Here is a 19,252-nt window from a genome sequence, read left to right on the forward strand (position 1 = left end):
CAGCCTTTTAAGAAGCACCATCTACGGTATGATGTTTTGATCCATTTAAAAACTTTACGTCCATTTTCAAATGATTCAGGCCAAGATGGAGAATCACGCTGCCTGATTTGCAGAAAGCTGTTTTTGCCTAAAGATTTGCTGGTCATGTCCTATTGATAGATAGTACAAATATACAGTGCTAATATAATGGGCAAAACTCCAGAGTATTTCCATAGCTCCCAACAATCAAATCATATACAAAAATATATGACTTGGGGACAGCTGAAATTGTTTCCACACTTTGAGCTTTGTTTCCATTAGACTGGTTCACAATATTAGATTGAATCCCAAGATGCTCCTGATAATCATCAGCTGTTTCTTACCCAGTCTCTTTGTTTAAATGTATTCTTTCATTATCCATGTGCTTTTGGAAAAAAATGGGGAACAAATGTTTTTAATTGAATAATCTGTATTCTGTCATGTATTCCCTTCTTCCTTAGGAGGGTATGTGGAACTTACTTTGCTATTTTTATTTATCCTGCCAGTAGAGTATATTGATGACATGAAACATTGATTATCTTTTATTTTTTTTAATTCCCTTTTACTCCTAAGTATAGCAGATTTCAGAAAGTGCTGCCAATATTGTGCTGGCCAATAAACTTCCATTATTGGGAAGGTCTTCATTCCCTTTGGACTTTGATAAGTGGTTATCATGCCTTTGAAATGTTAGCTCAAAGTGCTCCCGGCCTTGTTTTCATCCATTCATGGGAGAAATGAGGAAGAGACAGTAGAATTAGTCTGCAAAGTTTGATCCAAAGGAACAATTCCATGAAGAGGAGACACTCATAGAGACGAAGGCTACTAGACTCCTCATTCTTATTCCCACCTGACACCTTTTTTTTTTTTTATCTTTTTTCATTTCAGGCCAGGACTTGCCCTTTGATTTTAGGCCAAGTAAACTTGTTGATTCCTAGGGTTGTGTTAAAATATATGTTAATGATTCAGTATTGGCCAAACCTGAATGGCTTCATATAGACTTGTAAAGGAGAAAGAAGCAAGATACTTGACTGGATCAGGAAAGCCAGTGGGAGAGTGAGTGGGTAGAGTGAAAAATGTAGATAAGGAGAACCTGCATTTTTAGGGTTAGGGACTTCATCAAGGCAAACTACCCTAAGCCAAGAGTAGGCACTGGGGTATCAAGAAATCTACTGCCCTCTTAGGGAACAGGTGAGCTTGGAACAAGGGAATCTGGAGAAATGTGAAAGGGAACTTACTGCATAGAACAGCCCCCCGCCCCCAGGACAAAGATTATCTCATCTGAAGTGTCAGTAGTGCCGAGATTGAGAAACCCTGATATAGAGAAAATGCTATTATTTTGCCTATCAAAGTGTAAGCTTCTTGAGTTCTGAACCCAGGTCATTGAGTTAATGGTGTTCAATAATTTGCACAGCATCCTGTGAATAGATAGATAGTAAATTCAATGTAATTCAGGTTTCTTTTGAAGAATAATCATCCTCATTCCTCCTCTGAAATTATCCAAAAGCGAAATGTCACTTGTAGAAATTTCTGCTTCCCAGGAAATAGGAGAAATATGCTTCACAGTATGTTTCCAGAAATGAGAAGATGGCAGAGCATGCTCAGAAGCAAGGATGCAGGCAAATGAAGGGTGCTGATAGCCAGAAATGTTGAAATTGGTATAAATAAGGACAGCTTGCCAGAGAGTGAATCTCTGTGGACATGTCATGGCCTTTAGGCACCAAGGAACAGGGGTATATACATCAAGGGGCAAGGTAGCTTATATTTTATTGGTAATCAACTGGATGAAAGAGTATATTTTAAATGATATGCCTTCAAGCATGTGCTACATCAAGGTGTTGACAGCATCATTTTTCCAAGAGATGAGCAAGTAAATTTAAGTAGTTTCCAAGCGGTAAGTATCTTGATTACCGAGGAGCAGTGGGATGCAAAACTTGGCCGGTGGAAATAAATGATTGATAGCTTCTCTTACACTCCTGCCTTTATTTTCAACTGCATGGCTCATTATTCTGCTGCATTAATTTAAGCTTTTCTATTGTACCGAATTAAGGACTTAAATTTTCTTATCATCCCCATGGGACTCTTGATTGTTTATTTGTAGGTGACAATAATTGTTTTTATCGATCCCCAAATGTGGAAGGTAGAAAAAATGCCATGGCTGATGGCCAGCTGGTACATAGTTAGTGCCGCATGCATGAGTGACAAATTGCTAGACAATATTTGGCCCCAGAGGAGACCCTTTTGGAATTTTTTAAGGCATCTAATAGTTATCACTTGGTCTCTTCAAGCTAAAAAGCATAAACAATTTCACGTACAGGAGCCCAAGTCTTTTTGTTGTTGTTTTTATTGAACCTCAAAAGGTCTACTTGTGTATAATTTCTAGTATGCCCACCCCACAGGAGAGTTTGAGAATGGTGCATCTACAAGAATTCCCAGAGCCAGCAACATCCAGGCCAGTGAATTCCCTGAGGAACCCAGATCACCAGGGCATTTATTTGGAAGAATTCCTGGATTAATCTAATAGTTACCATTATTCCACCGCAACCATCATTACATGGATATTTGCTCCAAATAATTTCAGAAGAAACCACTTTACTAGCCCCAGCATGTACTGTGGGTAGAAAACCTCACATGATTTCACGTCCCAAATATATCAGAGGCACTAGGGAAAGAAAAATGCAACTGTCTAATTAAGTGCTGTTTGTAGGACAGGGCACTTGGGCAGTATGAGCCTCCCCAGGCTGAATCGCATGCAACACAGCTTGCCTGAAGAGCTTTTGGGCTAATTATTATGATCTGTCTACCCAGAAACAACATAAATTAGGTTAGGCTCACATGTAATCAAGTATCAGAAATATGTGCGGTTCTTTTGTTTGTTTGTTTTGTTTTTATGTGGTGAGATGGAAAGATCCTTGACCAGATGCCAAACTCTGAAATTCCTGACCCTCTTTTCCTCTGGTAAAAAGAAGATAGATATACATAGGAACCCCTTGGATAACTATATTTATCATTTGAGGGTTTGCTCTGAAAGCTTGCTGTTGAACTCTCAGAAATGACTATCTGTCGTGGACCAGAATGAGCCAGGAGAGCTCGTTTTCAGAGTCATGGTCCATACGTTGCATAAACGATCCCCTTTTTGTCTTGGAGCTATAATGTTATCTTGATCCTTAACAACTCCATGGACAGACTGACTCCTAGAAAACACATAAGAAGAAAACTAATTTTATCTAATTTAGACTTATTTTTTTCTCACGCTCAAAGTAAGCTTTATCCTAAAACTTTGGTTCCGTTGTGTCATTGGTGTTGGATTACCATTTTAGCACCTTCCATGAGCAGAAGTGTGAAGGAGGGAAACACAGAGCTTCTCCCTCCAACAATTTAGTGACTATAGCCATTGCAAGGTAAAAACTATATATAAAAATGCTCATTCCAGATATTAGTGGCATGCACATCATACAAGTGGGCTTTAGATGTGATGTGACTGATTCGTGTGTTTTTTAATAACACATCTAACATGCTTGGAGCATGGTACTGTCGAATGGTTAAAGGTTAAAACAGATGGATTATTGAGGGTAACAATCACAGAATCATTTGATTTCAAAATCTGAAGAAACCTTAGATATGACCTAGTTCAACCTCCTTACTTCGAGACAAAGAAACGGAGATGATCCAAAGAGGATGAGTAAGTTGTCCAAAGCCTCACATTGAGGTAATGGCAGAGCTGGAATATGAAACCAGGTGTCCTTACCCTTGATTCTGCACTGCACTCGGTACTGACTTAGAAACACATGGACTTGTGTTTCGTTGTACTATATTGTGATTACTTGTTTAACAGGTGTGCCTCCCGCACTAGACCATGCTCTTTAAGAAAATATTCATTACCAGCTTCTAGCCTAGTCAGTGGCACAGAATAAGATCCCAATAAATGCTTGTTGAAAAAAATAAATAAATGGGTGAATAAGTGAAACCTGGATTTCTAATAATGTACAAACCAATGCTATAGTTTTTAGTGATCCCTATGAGTGCTTGGTCAATCTAGTGATGAAGAAGTATAGAGAAAATAGAAAGGTAGAAAAAATAGTATTGGAAGTCAAGCAGAGGGGGGAAGTGGGTTACAATTCAGTAGGAATAATAATCAGAAAAATTCAGTACACAAACAAGTTTCTAGGTTCAGTTTGGGAGCTTTTTGTCAAGACTCTTGCCTTTTCTGATCGCTCCCAATTTTCAAATAAGGAAATGGTGCTTGAAGCAGATGATGCTGTAAGCAGTTCCCGTCATTGCTGCTGCTCCTCAGATTCCGGAACGCAGGGTTGAATGCAGGTTCAGCTGTGTAATAAGCAAAGTTGCCCTTTAGTGTATTTCAGCTTCCCACCCATTTGGCATCCAGTCCTACCTTATGCTGCTACTACTATTCCTATTACAGAGGAAAGTGCACGTAACTCATTGTGATCTTGTTTCTGGAACATTTTCCATGTAGAAGACATGCCAGGAGATACAAAGGAGAGTACTTACATAGTGGCATTTCAAATTCAGTGACCAACAAACAGATAAAGCATATACGAGGTGTGATTTTAAAAATACAGTGAATGTTTAGATTTAAAAAAAAAATTATTACAGTAAAAAATACATTGCCATTAATCCCCCTTAAAATACTCCCCCTCACTTAGAACACACTTATCTCATCGTTCTCGCCACTTTCTGAAGCAGTTCTGGAAGTCCTCTTCTGTGAGTGTCTTTAGGTGTACTGTTGTGGCTGCCTCGATGTCCTGAATCCATTCAAAACATTTACTTTCATGGTCATTTTGACTTTGGGGAAGAGCCAGAAGTCACACGGTGCTGGATCCGGTGAATAAGGTAGACGAGGACACACCATAATGTTTTATTTGACAAAAATTGCCATATACCAGAAATGATGGGTGACATGGAGCCTTTCTGTTATGATCAAAAGATACAGTGAATGCTGCTGCCCAGTGCCATCCAATGGAAAGGCAGGGATCTTCAATACAGGAAGCAGCATGTCGAACCTTAGTAACAGTGTGTGACAAGTTTCGACTTGTTCAGTGCGGTCAGCTGCGTGTGAGCTATGGTTGAGAGAAGGTGTATTTTAAAGTGTGCCATAAATTATCTTCCATTATGACAATGCTCCGTGTCACACATCACTTCTGGTATAGGGCAATTTCTGTCACATAAAAACATTATGGTGTATCCTCATCCACCTTATTCACCACATTTGGCCTCATGCGACTCTGGCTTTTCCCCAAAGTCAAAATAATTCAGGACATTGAGGCAGCCATGACAGCGCAACTATAGACACTCATGAAAGAGGACTTCCAGAACTGCTTCAGAAAGTGGCAAGAATGATGGGATAAGTGTGATCGAAGCAAGGGGGAGTATTTTGAGAGAGATTAATGGCAATATGTCCTTTATTGTAATATTTTTTTTCATTTAAACATTCATTGTATTGTTTCGTCATACCTCATATGTGGACTGCATTGTCTCTCCTTGCAAATCATCCAAAGTCAATGAAAATAAAGGTTAAACAATCCGTTTATCAAGCCCCACTGTGAGTTTGGTTTGCTCCTGAAAGGCTTGCATCTTGTAAGTAATTTGATATTAAGCAATGCCTGTTTTAAAAAAAAAAAAGAGTTGAAGAATTCAGGGTCTAATTATAGCACATTGATGGCTTGGTACTGGAGAACTGCATCAACAGTATTGGACTTCAGTGGGGAACAATTCCTGGCTAGAGTGCAGTACCCAGAGAGTGCTTATCGGTCTCTAAGTGGCAGTCCATAGGAGAAGAGCTGGCTGTGCTCCAATGTGCAAAGAAGTCTTGATGGAAGGCATTAAATTTAGTCTTTTTTAGAAGAGGTGTTACATAAATGCCAAACAATCTCGGGTGACCCAAATGCCCCTATGGGGAGAGATTTCAGGAGATAGGCATCTATTCTGGATGGATTAGCTCACCTTGGCTAAAGACAAATATGGAAATCGGGCCTTTTCATCAAACATTCTCTTGAACCAATTGGAACTTGACAGACCCCTCCAATCAGCACTACATCTAACTACATCTGTCACACTCACCCTTCAGTTACTACTTTTCCCATTTCATCATTAAATATACGAGGCACACTTACATATCTGTGATTTTGCCCTTAGTGTTTTCATTTCTTGAAACTTTTCTCTCATATTGTCTCTTGAGCAAGTGGCATCTGTGACATATCACCAGGAGAAGAAGTCCAAACACTTCTGCCCACTGCATCTTAGTATTGAAGTTGCCAAGGAAAACACAACACAGTCAAACAGTAGATGGAACAACACTTTATTCACATAGAGAAGAAACAGAGCAAGATCCATTTTAAGAGTGGACGTTGGTCCCCCATGGCCTGTGGGTTCTTCTCACCAGCTAATGCAGGCCCATTGGCCTGCATGCAACTCTCTGCCACAAAATGAAGGGTTCCTCCCCTCTTTATGGGGGACAGATACAGCAGTGAGTTTGGCCAGGTACCATTTGACACAAATACTTAAACAGAACGAAACAGGGAAGAAAATTCCCACACAAGTCCCACACAAGTCCAGCGTAGGTTCTGAGAATTCCTTATCATTTAGTAAGGAAGTGTTCCAGGCCCAAAACCCATTCTTATGTGATGAAGAGTGGGTCAAAGGACTACACACAAGGTTGTCTTTCCCAATGTGGTCCACATGGCTCTTTCCCATTCCCTCATCCCTCTTTTTGTCATATCTTTGCTTCCATGATCGAAAATGCCTTCTGTGGCCGACTTTTACAATATAGCCGTCTCCAAATCCAATTCCCTGGCCCCCATGAAGACGAAATCTTTGGATGTTTTTGATAACTGCTATATCCCCAGTATCTATAATAATGGTAGGCATATAGTAGGTGTTCAATAAAAACATGTTGAAAAGATTAATAAGCGGGGCCTTACAAAGGAAAAGTCTTGTCTCATCATGCCTGGAAAGCAGCAAAGGAAAACTTTTCAGATCCTTTCATAGACCAACAAACCTGCGAGAAAGTGAGATGTCCAGAATAGCAGATAACACTGTTATCACTCAGTTCCTATCAGGGCTCCAAGCATCTTTTAGAAAACCTGTCTTCTGATATACAGCACTAATTTATGTCATACAGAAAATCAGATAAATTATTTTTCACCTGAAGGGACAGGATTATTTGACTTCAGATATTTGCCATATGGCTTCTCTACCATATAAGATAGCTTCTAGGCTTAAGGTAGTAAGAATGAGAGCATGCCTATAAATTATTCAGAGATAACTCAAAATAAGGGTGAATCTTTGACAGATTGTCAAGTTTCTTAAAGCTTTTTTTTCCCTGATAACAAGTGCTATGTTTTTGATAAAAAGCTGCTTGTTTCTCACCACACTTTATTGTTGCTCTGTGTATGTCTTCTGTGTTGTTCTGTTTTGTTTGTTGTTTTTGTTCCCCTCACAGAGTCCAGTCTGGCTCTTATCTCAGCACTGGGTGGTTTACCTTCATTCTGGCCATGGATGCCTGTTATGGCATTCACGTCTACGGGATGATAAATGACACCTACTGCAAGTAAGATCACAGGAAATTATTTTTATGCATCTCCAATTCTGATATCTTGTCAAAATATCACAATTCATTTTAATACCATAAATCTGAGAAACAGATACAGCAACAATTATTTCCTGGTGTTCTTTGCTGACATGACATTTTATTGTCAGTGCATCAAGTTATGACTTTTAGGGGTGATAAAAAGAAAAATGTTTACCACAGGCTAATGTCAAATGTCAGAAAATACATTTTCCCCTTAATCAGTGACAGGCCAGGGACTTGTGGCTTAGAAATACAGAACAATTTGAGTGGTTATTTAATTTGCAAAGTGAGTTTGTCATTTCTGCTGCTCTAATGGCTTGGCTATCTAGTCAATGGTTATATTTGATCATGAAGGACAAAATGTCCTATAGCTTCAGAGAAGCTGATAGCTTAACAAGAATTCCTGGAAATAAGTGAGTAATTTGCCAGATCCTTATTTAAAATGGGTATCGTTACCCACATTTATCCCCACTGGTGGGATAGTTTCTAATTAGATAATAAAGCAAACCTTCCACGCTTCCTCAAGGTAGTGAAATACATTTCCCTACCAACAATTGGCACAATATAATCCAGAGAGTATTTGAATCATATTGTCAAAATGGCAATTAAGCCACAATCTTCATGATCAAATATTTCTACCCTAACTATCGTGTTTCCCCAAAAATAAGACCTAGCTGGACAATCAGCTCTAATGCATCTCTTGGAGCAAAAATTAATATAAGACCTGGTCTTTATATTATATTATATTATATTATATTATATTATATTATATTATATTATATTATATAAGACCGGGTCTTATTTTACTATAAAACCCGGTCTTATATTAATTTTTGCTCCAAAAGACGCATTAGAGCTGATTGTACGCCTAGGTCTTATTTTGGGGGAAACACGGTATAAGCATATTAGAGCACAGACAAAGCACATATCACAAAGTTTCTTCAAGCTCTTCAAGAGCATCAGACTATCCAAAGTTTACTTCCATTATGCACCATTTCCTCCTTCAAAGGATGGCTATATGTTTGAGTGTAATTGGCAGTACATATAAATTTTATTTGATTTATTAAAGCACTAAGGACCTGCTACATCTTCCTAAAAGCTTTTATACAAAATAGTTTTAACTGAGTCCATGCACAAGAATCATGCATAGGTTTGCAAGTAAATGTATTTACTGGGCACATAATGGATTCTTGTCAATGAATGCTTCATTCTTCATCTCAATCTTTCTCTCCTTTCCTTTTTTCTTTTCTAGGACAGAAGGGTATAGAAAAGTCCCCTACCATTACTATGAACAAGGAAGAGATGAGTGTGATGAATATTTTCTTCATGAACATGCCCCATATGGAGGGCATAGGTTTATCACAGAAAAGAAAGTGTTTGCTAAATGGGCCAAGAAACACAGGATAACATTTACACACCCAAACTGGACAGTGTCTTGATATTGGTTTCTCTGACCTTGCCACACCACTTGACATGATCGTGACACTGCAACTGCGATACTAATGATGCTATGATGAAGGTGGTGATGATGATAAAGGCAACAACAATGATGATCAAGTTTCTGTACATCCTCAGATATGAATGGTGACTGCCAGTAATTTGTACTTGGGATTCCATGGAGGGTGGTTGTGCTCATTATGTTCTTCCTGAAGGTTCAACATTACATATCGCACTTTATAATTTAACTGGAATTGAAGTGAAGGCCAGTCACATGACAGCAATGACCTAAGAAATGAGAAGATTATTCTTCAAGAGAGCTGCCCAGAATTCTTGAATCGTGAGTAACTTGCAAAAGCCATGGGATTTGGCCTCATGAGGCAAGATTCTAAGTCAATATTCTATGGTCTCTTGAAACTGAGCAGCTCTGCCATCTTGAAGAATGTTTGATTACCTAAGAAATACTATCGGGGTACACATATCTTACCACAGTTACTAGTTAGCCTGAAGGCAAGGAAGGAATCTCTTCCTACAGTACTTCCTGCAGCTAAAGGTTCAAGCCATTTCCTAATTAATAATTTAAATATCATGGACATCCTACCTACAGGATAACTTGATTATCTCAAACACTTAATTTAAAATGGGCCAAGTAGCAAATCTTGATGAATTTCCATTCTCAACACTCCAGTCTCACTAAACAATATAACTAAACATGTTATTAGAATAACCTTTTAATGTTGAGTTATTTTTGTTTGAATCCTATCTAAGAAGATCATTTACCACGTACTATTTCAACACTGTAATAACATATACTGTGAAAAAAATTCCTTAAACATAACCAAAAGGGTTTACCAACTTTGCTTCAACATCCAACAACACAAAATTATATGCTTTTTAAATTCATGGAACAGGGAACGCAAAGCATATTTTTACGTCATTTTGTATCCTACCATACTTCATAATATATATTTGTATATTCAAATTTCTATTTTATAGGCCCAAGGTGTGTCTCTCCACACATTACATTTTCATTGCCAAGTGCCAACTGTTAGACATGGAGAGGAAATGATTCCTTATATTAAATCTGACCAGAGCTTTTGCCTTCGTGGGGTTTATGTTCCCCACTGTGTATCAGTTGTTATATCATAATAACGACAATAATGACCTTAATGTCCAAAGTGCTCAGTCATTTAGAGTCCTTTCACATATGCTGTCCCGTGAGATGCCCGTGACCACCCCAACTGTCTATTGCCTAGATATTCTGACATCTCCTTAGCAGATAATCTATAATTTGTCAATTGCTCTGACATATTGTTCTCCCTTGCTAATATTTTTATAGAATAGCATTTATATAGACTAGTAACCAATTGATTTCAATGCCAAATACAATATATTATATCAGAATTATGCAAAAAGTGTCACAAGGATGGTCTTGGCCATAGACTAAGAACATAGGTAATTTTCTTTTTTGAATGACTGTTTGGGTGGAAAAGATGAGGAAGCAGGGACAATTGGAGGGAATGAGAGCAGAGAAATATAGTTTTTTGTCCCGGTCTTGAGATGATTCTGTTCTTCATATATTTATTGCTCATTAAATATCAGAGGGTTGATTTGCTGAGAGACCAAAAACATCCTTGCAAATGATTCAAAAGACAAAAGCCAGGCTTAATTTACAGAATGTTTTGGAGGCCAGAACTAATGATGCATTTCACCTCAGGAGCACTTTGCAGGTCTTTACCAATGCTAAGTCCCATGATTAGTTATAATTAAAATGTGCCATCTTGGGCAAAAGCCTCTTTCTTGCTCTCTTCTGCCATTTTGATACTCTAGTACTCAGATCCTTAAAAATGACCAAGTGCCACTTCCATTGTTGAAACTGTTATTGTTTGTTATTCTTTTGTTGTTTCCTTATATGATTTTTAGTTCTATGTGTGTTAGTTATTTCAAGCTAATGATGGATAGAAATGCCCACTCCAAGAAAAATAAACAGGTACAAATGTTAAAATTGTAATACAGACTGTCAACCCCCACCCCCATTGTGATATGAAAGTTCCATTTTTAAATAAAAAGGAGTCATTGATTACCAGAATGCTTCAGGGAATGACATAATTTGTTTAGTTTTCTGGTAAATGGAGGGCCAACTCCATTTGTTTTAACCTTACTAATGAGAAACATTTGAAAACTTCCTTGCTCTCCTGCCTCACTGTGCTTTCTGTGGTGAAGGGGAGTTTTTCAGTGTCCTGTTTCCCTCACCTATGGCAATGGGTGTGTGTAGAGTAGGCAGTGTTTCTTCTGGAAGGGTGAGCAAGGCTTCCTTTCCCTTCCCTCCCCTCCCTTGCCTTTTTTCCTTAACTGAACCCCAACTCTATACACTTTATTGTTGTTGTCTCTTCTTTTCCCCTAATAGTTGGAAAGAAAAAACACATTATTCCCAATTTGAAGATCTAATTGGATGATTTCCCATGTAATCAACATTTTGATAGAATCGCATGACTTATTTTTCTCCGCAGTCTTAATGTTCTCTGCTTCCATTTCCTGCTGTTCTTTAACCTCAGCTTCCCAATTCTAGTGGAATACAAAGTCTAGTTTCTCCCATGTTGAGGAGAAATCCAAGATTTACTGATAGAGAAAATAATGGGTAAAGGAGAAATTCAAGAGAGTACTTTGTCATGCAAATTTCTAGTCAATTCCACAGATTCTTGTGGACTAAAAGAAAATTCATCCAGCATCAAAACACTTGAAAGTCTAACTGAACTCACTTATCATTGATGTGTTTGTATCTCAGAAGTTAATTAACATCTGTAAAAAAATAAAAACGATTTCAATACCACCCAAGTCTCTAGGCAAATGGACTATGGAAAATGGCCACAATTTGCTGAGATGAGCATAAAAACATGCAAGCTAAAAATAATACATATTATTTTTAATTCCGCAGAATCCTAGAAAAAAGCAAGGGAATTTAAAAAGGGTTTTAAAATGAACGCTTGAATCCTTTCTAAGTTAGCCTAGTGATAAGTAGTAATGATTTATATTGTTATGATGATAATATGAATAAGAAACCTTTTAGAATATATGTCTTTATATTGTTATCAAACCTGTCAAAGAAAAACCAACATGGAGGAACGTTTGTTTATATGTACATAAAGTCCATTTGTGTGTGTGTTTGTGTGTGTGTGTATGTGTGTGTGTGTGTAAAGGCATACATGCAATCCTATATTTTTCACTGGTGTGTATGAGTCACAAAACACCTACTTCAGACTTCATCTGAAATTTGTTGGGTTACATTTTGAATCCTGGTGTAAAAAAGAAAAAAGAAAGCAAAAATCCATATTTAATCAATTCATTGGTAAGAATTCATAAAATTATTTTCAATGGCTGGCCAGAAGAATAAAGCTAGAGAAGCTGCTAAATCTAGAACTGAGAACACAATTAGATGCCACGGTTGTCACAGATCAGACCTGTGAGTATAGAAGTCTGTACCAGAGGCTCTGCCGATTGCAGCTCAGCTGAAGCCACATTGAAAAACATTGAATCAAGCTTCATTCACACTGACATGAATGAAAATTGGTCCCCCTATTCAAATAAGCCTGTTTTTAGCGTAAGCAAACTCAGATTTTTGCATGATTTCTATTTTATCGCTAGAGAACTGTGACCATTGTGAAAAAATAAAATAGTATAAGTAGATTGCTATTTGAGGATTTTCAATGAAGCAGCTGATATAGGAGCAAAAGTCTGAATTGGGGGACTTTGCTGACCTTTCCAGAAGTAAAAAGCCATCAAAAGAGAATCACTCATTATTTCTTTAGAAAAAAGACAACTATAAAGTACTTCACTTGGTGGTGTTAATTGGATGTTAATTATAAGCTCAGTTTAAGTTTAGTAAGCAAGAAATATAACAAGGTAGCTTTCTTTCTTTTTAACAACATACCTATCGGGTGGCTTAATGTGGCATGTCAAATGCAAAGATGAAACTATGTTGCCAGTGTCAGTTGTTGACATGTCTTAGCACAATAGATGATTTATTGTCCTAGGGTTGTAAGGGGAAAAACAACTTTCCCTTTAACTGTGTTTTTATTTATTTTTATTTTTATTTCTTTAAGATTTTTAATAAAATATAGCTAACATACAATATTATGTTAGTTTCAGGTGTACAATATAGTTATTCAACATTTATATACTTAGAGAAGTGACTGCCATGGTAAGTCCAGCAACCATCTGACACCGTACCATGCTATCACAATATTATTGACTATATTCCCTATGCTGTATATTACAACACGTGACTTACTTGTTGGACACCTGGAAATTTGGACCTCTTATTCCCCTTCACCTTCCCCCCCTTTTCTTTTAGTTTTTCAATTACGGTTGACATTCTGTATTATTTTATATTAATTTCAGGAGTACAACATAGTAGTTAGACTTTTATATAATTTAAGAAGTGATCCCCTGGCTAGTCCAGTACCCACCTGGCCCTATACATAGTTATTACCGTATTATTGACTATATTCCCTATGCTTTACATCCCCATGGTGGCTTTGTAACTACTAATTTGTACTTCGTAATCCCTTCATCTTTTTCACCCAGCCCCCCAATTCCCTCTCATCTATCGCCCCAACAAATCTAGTACCCATCTGACACCATACATAGTTATTACAATATTATTGACTATATTCCTTATGCTATACCCTACATTTCCATAACTACTTTGTAATAACCAATTTGTACTTCTTAGTTCCTTCTCCCTTTATTACCCACACCTCCAACCCCCATCCCATCTGGCAACCATCAAAATGTTTTCTCTATGAGTTTGTTGCGTTTTGTTTGTTAATTTTGTTCTTTAGATTCCACACATAAGTAAAATCACACTGCATCTGGTTTTCTCTGTCTGACACACTCCACTCAGTACAATACCCTCCAAGTCCATCGATGCTGCCGAATATGGTGAGAAACCATTCGCTTCCCTAACCGAGCAATATTCCATTGTATACATGTACCACCTCCTCTTTATTCATTCTTCTATCTACAGACACCCAGGCTGCCTCCATATCTTCGCCATTGTAAACAATGCTGCAATGAACATATATATCCACAGGTACCCTTGAAGTAGCGTTTTGGGTTTCTTTGGATAAAAACCCTGAAGTGGGATTTCTGGGTACTTCATTGTCTCTTGTTATAACCTTTGCTTTAAAGTCTATGTTGTGTGGTATAAGTATTGCTACCACAGATTTTTTTTGTTTGTTTCCATTTTTATGAAATAACTATTTCCATCCCTTTACTTTTGGGCTATATGTGTCTTTCAATCTGAAGTGATTTGAGTCTTTTGCAGGCAGCATTTGTAAGGGTTTTCTTTTCTTATCCATTCAGCCCTCCTGTGTCTTTTGATTGGAGCATTTAATCCATTTACATTGGAAGTAATTGTTGATAGATATGTAGCTATTGCCATCTTATTATTCATAACTTTGCTTTTTTCTTTTTTTTCCCTGTCTTAAAGAAGTTCCTCTAGTGTTCCCTGTAATAATGGTTTGGTGGTGATGAACTCCTTTAGCTTTTTCTTGTCTGGGAAGCTCTTTATCTGTCCTTCAAATTTAAATGATAGCCTTGCTGGGGAGAGTAGTCTTGCTTCTAGGTCCCTGCTTTTCATCACATTGAGTATTTTGTGCCAATCCCTTCTAGCCTGCAAAGTTTTTGTTGAGAAATCAGCTGACAGTTCTACAGGAGCTCCCTTGGAGTTATTAGTTGACTTTCTCTTGCTGCTTTTGGGATTCTCTTTGTATTTAACCTTTGCCTTTCTAATTATAATGTGTTTTGTTTGGGCCTGTTTGGGTTCATCCTGTTTGGGACTCCGCAGTTCCTGGAATTAGATGCCCATTTCCTTCACCAGGTTAGGAAAATTTTCAGTCATTATTTCTTCACATAGGTGCTCAATCCCTTGCTTTCTCTCTTCTCCTTCTGGTACTGCTATGATGCAACTGGTAGGCCTGATATTGTCCCAGAGGTCTGTTAAACTATCCTCATTTTTTCTTTTGGATTCTTTTTTCTTTTTGCTGTTCCATTGGGTGTTTTCTGCTACCTAGTCTTCCAAATCGCTTATTTGATCCTCTGCTTCATCTAATCTGCTGGTGAGTCCTTCTAGTGTATTCTTCATTTCAGTTATTGTACTCTTCACTTCTGACTCGTTCTTTTTTATGGTTCCTATGTCCTTTTTTTATGCTTGCTATCTCTTTGTTGAAGTTCTCACTGAGATCCTTGAGCATCCTTATAGTCATTGTTTTGAACCCTGTCTCTGGTAGGTTGCTTGCCTCCATTTCGGTTTTTGTTTTTCTGTTGGTTTTTTGGTTCATTTTTTGTTATTTTGTTTTTGGTTTTTTTTGTTTTGTTTTGTTTTTTGGTGTTTTCTCCTTTTCTTCATTTGGGATGCATTTCTTTGTTTCCTCATTTTGGCTGCATTGCTGTGTTTGTTTCTATGCATTAGGTAGATCTGCTATATCTCCCAGTTTTGGCTGGTTGGCCTTATATAGTAGGTGTCCTGTGCGGCCCAGTGACACTCTCCCTGGTCACCTGTGCTGGGGGCTCCAAGAGTATCCCTTGTGTGGGTTGTGTTGTGCCCTCCTGTTATAGTTGAGCCTTGACTGCAATTGGCACCTCAGTGGATGGGATTGACCCTCAGGCTGATTGGCTGTGGAGTTTGCCCATATCCATAGCTCATGAGCTGCTATGCAAGGGGCTTACCCCACTGAGTGGGATTCATCCCAGAGGGCTCTGATGCCTGTTGAGACTGTGTGCTACTTATGGTGCTAATTGGGTGGTACTCTGCTTTGGTCTGAAGTGAACCTCAAAGTATATTGGAACTGGGGCTACTTGGGATAGGTTCTGGTGCAGGCTCAGGTCACTCACTGACTGTGACTGGCCAGAGGCTACATGGTAGGAGCTACAAAGGGATCTGCAGTTGTTCACTGCCTTTGTTAAACCTGGAGGTGAGTGGGAGACGCCACACTTGAAACCTGGGACATCTGCACATCTGCTCCAAGTACTAGGCCTGGGATAGTTCCCCCAAAAGCCAGGACATCCCAAGGCCTGCTGCCACCTTTCAGCTCCCTTAAAATTGAGCCGCTGATAGAGCCTCATGTGTACGCAAGTGGGTGAGGCAAGGTCTCAGGGATCACTAGGGTGGAAAGAGTTGTGATCACCTGGTTAGTGTAAGTTCTGGTTTGGTTCCAGTGTTGAGCTTGGAACTACTCAGCAAAAGTCTCAGAGCACCCTGAGGCCAGTCACTACCTGCCTGGGATCAGCCAGATTCCAAAAGTTATCCAAGAAAGAATGCAATGCAAACGTGGCTGGCTGTTCTTGGAGTAAGCGCCTCTGGTGTTGGGGGAGTTGGGTGGGAGGGAGGGAGTCAGCAGGGTGGAGCAGCAGACTCCCAATTCTGATTCAGATTTGGCCTTTGGGGGTGATCTCAACATAGGAAATATGGTACCCACCTGCTGGCTGCACAGGAGAAGGACCCCTCACAGAGAAAATGCCAACTGTCTCTTCTAGCCCTCGCTACAAGCCATACACCTCAGTCTGCCCCCATATACCTTCGACAGCCCCCCTCCCCAGTCATCCTCCCTCTACTGGAGTCCAAGGTGAGTGCCTGTGAGTGAGTGAATCTGTACATGGGCTATTTAAGAGGATGGCTCGATTTCCCACAGCCTTCTATCCCACCTGGATGGTTGGAATCCCCGCTGTTTTTCACAGCCAGATGTTGTAGGAATAGGGGGCTCCTATTCCTAGCACCAGTACTCTGGGCTGGAGCATATGGTGTGGGACAGGGGTCCCTCGCTCCAAGATTTTTTTCCTGATTCTCAGTGGCCACACAGAGGTTAGTGGCCCATTCTGCATCTCTGCCCCTGCTACCAGTCTCGATATGTCTACTTCTGTATGTTTTTAGTTATAACACTTCTGTTTGGCTAGACTTCAGATGGTTCTCCAGGTTGAGTGTTCTATAATTTAGTTGTAATTTTAATGTGTTCACAGGCACACTGTCTATCTACTTCATATCTTGCATCTTTCTGTCCCTTAACTGCATTCTTAAAAGGCAAGACCTCATCATTTTAATAGTACACATAGATCTAATGACTGAAGGAGCCAGTACTAGACTTTGTAAGTAATCTAGATTTTTGGAGCTTAAAAGGCTTCAGAAACCAGCCAATACAACCCCTGAACCTTGGAGTTGAAAAAGTTGAACTATGTGTGGGGACAGAGCCAGGAGTGCAGTTTCCAGGCTCTGGGCCTCACGTGGAAAGGTGCTGGCTCGGGTAGTAAATGGCCATCAACTGTGATCGGATGGCCATCAGCTGTGGCTAGTTGGCCGTCAGCTGTAACCAGTGAACCATTCGCCACTAATATAACAGCAGTGGCTACATTAGCAGCAAATGGTGGCTGTCAAGCAGGGATTGCTGTTAGCACGGCGGATTGCAGTTAGCATGGTGGATTGCAGTTAGCAAGGGGTGTTGGTGGGTTGGCAGAGAAGCGGATAGCAGATTGTGGATCATGTGGCTCCTGTTTCCTGTGTCTCCAACGCAGCCGCCAGTGAGAATGTAGTGGTATGACTCCCCTATCCATGACTCGGTTCGTGTTCCTTTTTGGCCTCACCATATCCTGTGTTCTTGTGAGGAGAGCAGGAGCTAAGACCCCACATGACACCCTGTGTGACAGAGGTCAAATGACTTGTCCATGGCTGTAGAACAGACTAATGACAGTACTGAGACTCATGTTTTTTCTCTCTTTTTTCAATACTTCTTTTTTTTTTTCTTTCTTGCACAGAATAGTAGCTGGAAAAATGTATAAGTGACTATGCTGGAAGAGTCTATTCCTAGAAGCCAAGGTTTCCAATTAATGTTGATACTAATGATCAGAGAAATCCCCACACTGAAATGTAGAAATATTCATATAACTATACTAGTACTTGGCAATATTTATTATTTATGTTTGTTGCTAAGACTTGGACATGTTCCATTATCGTGTAATTTGAGCACTACTTTAAGCAATGTAAAAGTGAGTTTCTTAGGTTTTGTTGTTGTTTTTGAGGAAGATGAAACCATTGATACTACTAAGAGCTGCAGAGTACAGAGGTTGCGTGGTGTAACTGGCAGGCCTTGCTGTTGAATTATCCCCAGAGCCTAAGTATCTGTATTCTTTAACCAGTTCAGCTGCCTGGGATAGTGAAATCATCCATGTGAACTGGCTGGTGAAATGTTACCCTTTGGTTTTACACTCATCTCTGCACTGCACATGATCATTGAGCCCACATAGTCCTCTGGAAGGTAAACCAAAGCCACAAATACCCACTAGACTCAATTACCATGTAAGGTTGAAAGGGTTTTTTCTTCACAGTCCACTTATATGATACTGTTAGAAGAGGAAATTTTTGAAACTATGTGTGCTAGGCTCTGAAAATGTTTCCTGTGGCTCAGAGAGAGTATATTGTTCTGTTGCTTGTTTTTGCTAAACCTTAGAGAAACCACTAGAGTAAAATTCCATGTAAATTGCTAAAGCATCAAATCAGAACTGTCCTTGGGCATTGTAACATTGCAGAAAACCTCATTTCCTTTTTTTTAAAGTTCTCTACCTTTTTTTTTTCTTTTTAGAGTAGGCACAAGTTGTTTAGGGAGTAACAACTCCTCTTTCAGCACAGATATGTCTTCTTTTGTCCATGTTTTGGGGACTTCAGAAAAATAGAAGCTTGCTTTCATAGAAGTGAAGAATATCTTGGTGAATAAATAGCCAACTGCTAAATTCATATATTTGCCTGTAAAAGGAGCAGTTTCATCTAAGAAACTCCAAAGGGACCAAAACCAGGGCATTTCATGGTTCCTTTTAACCGAAACCATAAAATACTAATTTCCTCGTGTTTAACTTTGTTGTCATTGCTACTGAGTAAATACGCATTTCTATTATATACAGTATATTTTATGCTTCACTCATTTTTCTGAGTTCAGACAATTTTTGCTATAGTCTCTCATTCACTTTAAAAACCTGTAATCTTCATTTATTTATAGAACAGACTGTAAATGCACAGTTGTGTGTTCGGTGAGTTGTTTTTTTCTGGCATCATATTACTTTATTTATAGGTACCATGCCTTAGAAGAAAGCTTACTAAGTGGCAAAGGGCTACTGGTATATTTTAGTTTGGTTCACCTTTACAAGACAACTGAGGAAATGTAAACA

At 39.0% G+C, this 19,252-nt stretch overlaps 1 protein-coding gene across 2 annotated transcripts in view; it reads left to right on the forward strand.

Moving 5' to 3' along the window:
* ST6GALNAC3 (ST6 N-acetylgalactosaminide alpha-2,6-sialyltransferase 3) overlaps positions 1-19,252 on the forward strand; it is a 574,754-nt gene that overhangs the window by 493,519 nt on the left and 61,983 nt on the right. Inside the window, exons 4-5 of one of the 2 annotated variants that reach the window (XM_033113213.1) lie at positions 7,478-7,585; positions 8,859-11,751. The exons of the other annotated variant lie outside the window; for it this stretch is intronic. Of the exons in view, the coding sequence (XP_032969104.1) occupies positions 7,478-7,585; positions 8,859-9,045 (295 nt within the window). The 3' untranslated portion in view covers positions 9,046-11,751. Of the gene's footprint in view, positions 1-7,477; positions 7,586-8,858; positions 11,752-19,252 lie in introns of those variants that run through there. 2 annotated transcript variants of the gene reach the window in all.

Source organism: Rhinolophus ferrumequinum, chromosome 9 (genome assembly GCF_004115265.2).
Source record: "Rhinolophus ferrumequinum isolate MPI-CBG mRhiFer1 chromosome 9, mRhiFer1_v1.p, whole genome shotgun sequence".
NCBI classification, from domain to species: Eukaryota; Metazoa; Chordata; class Mammalia; order Chiroptera; family Rhinolophidae; genus Rhinolophus; species Rhinolophus ferrumequinum.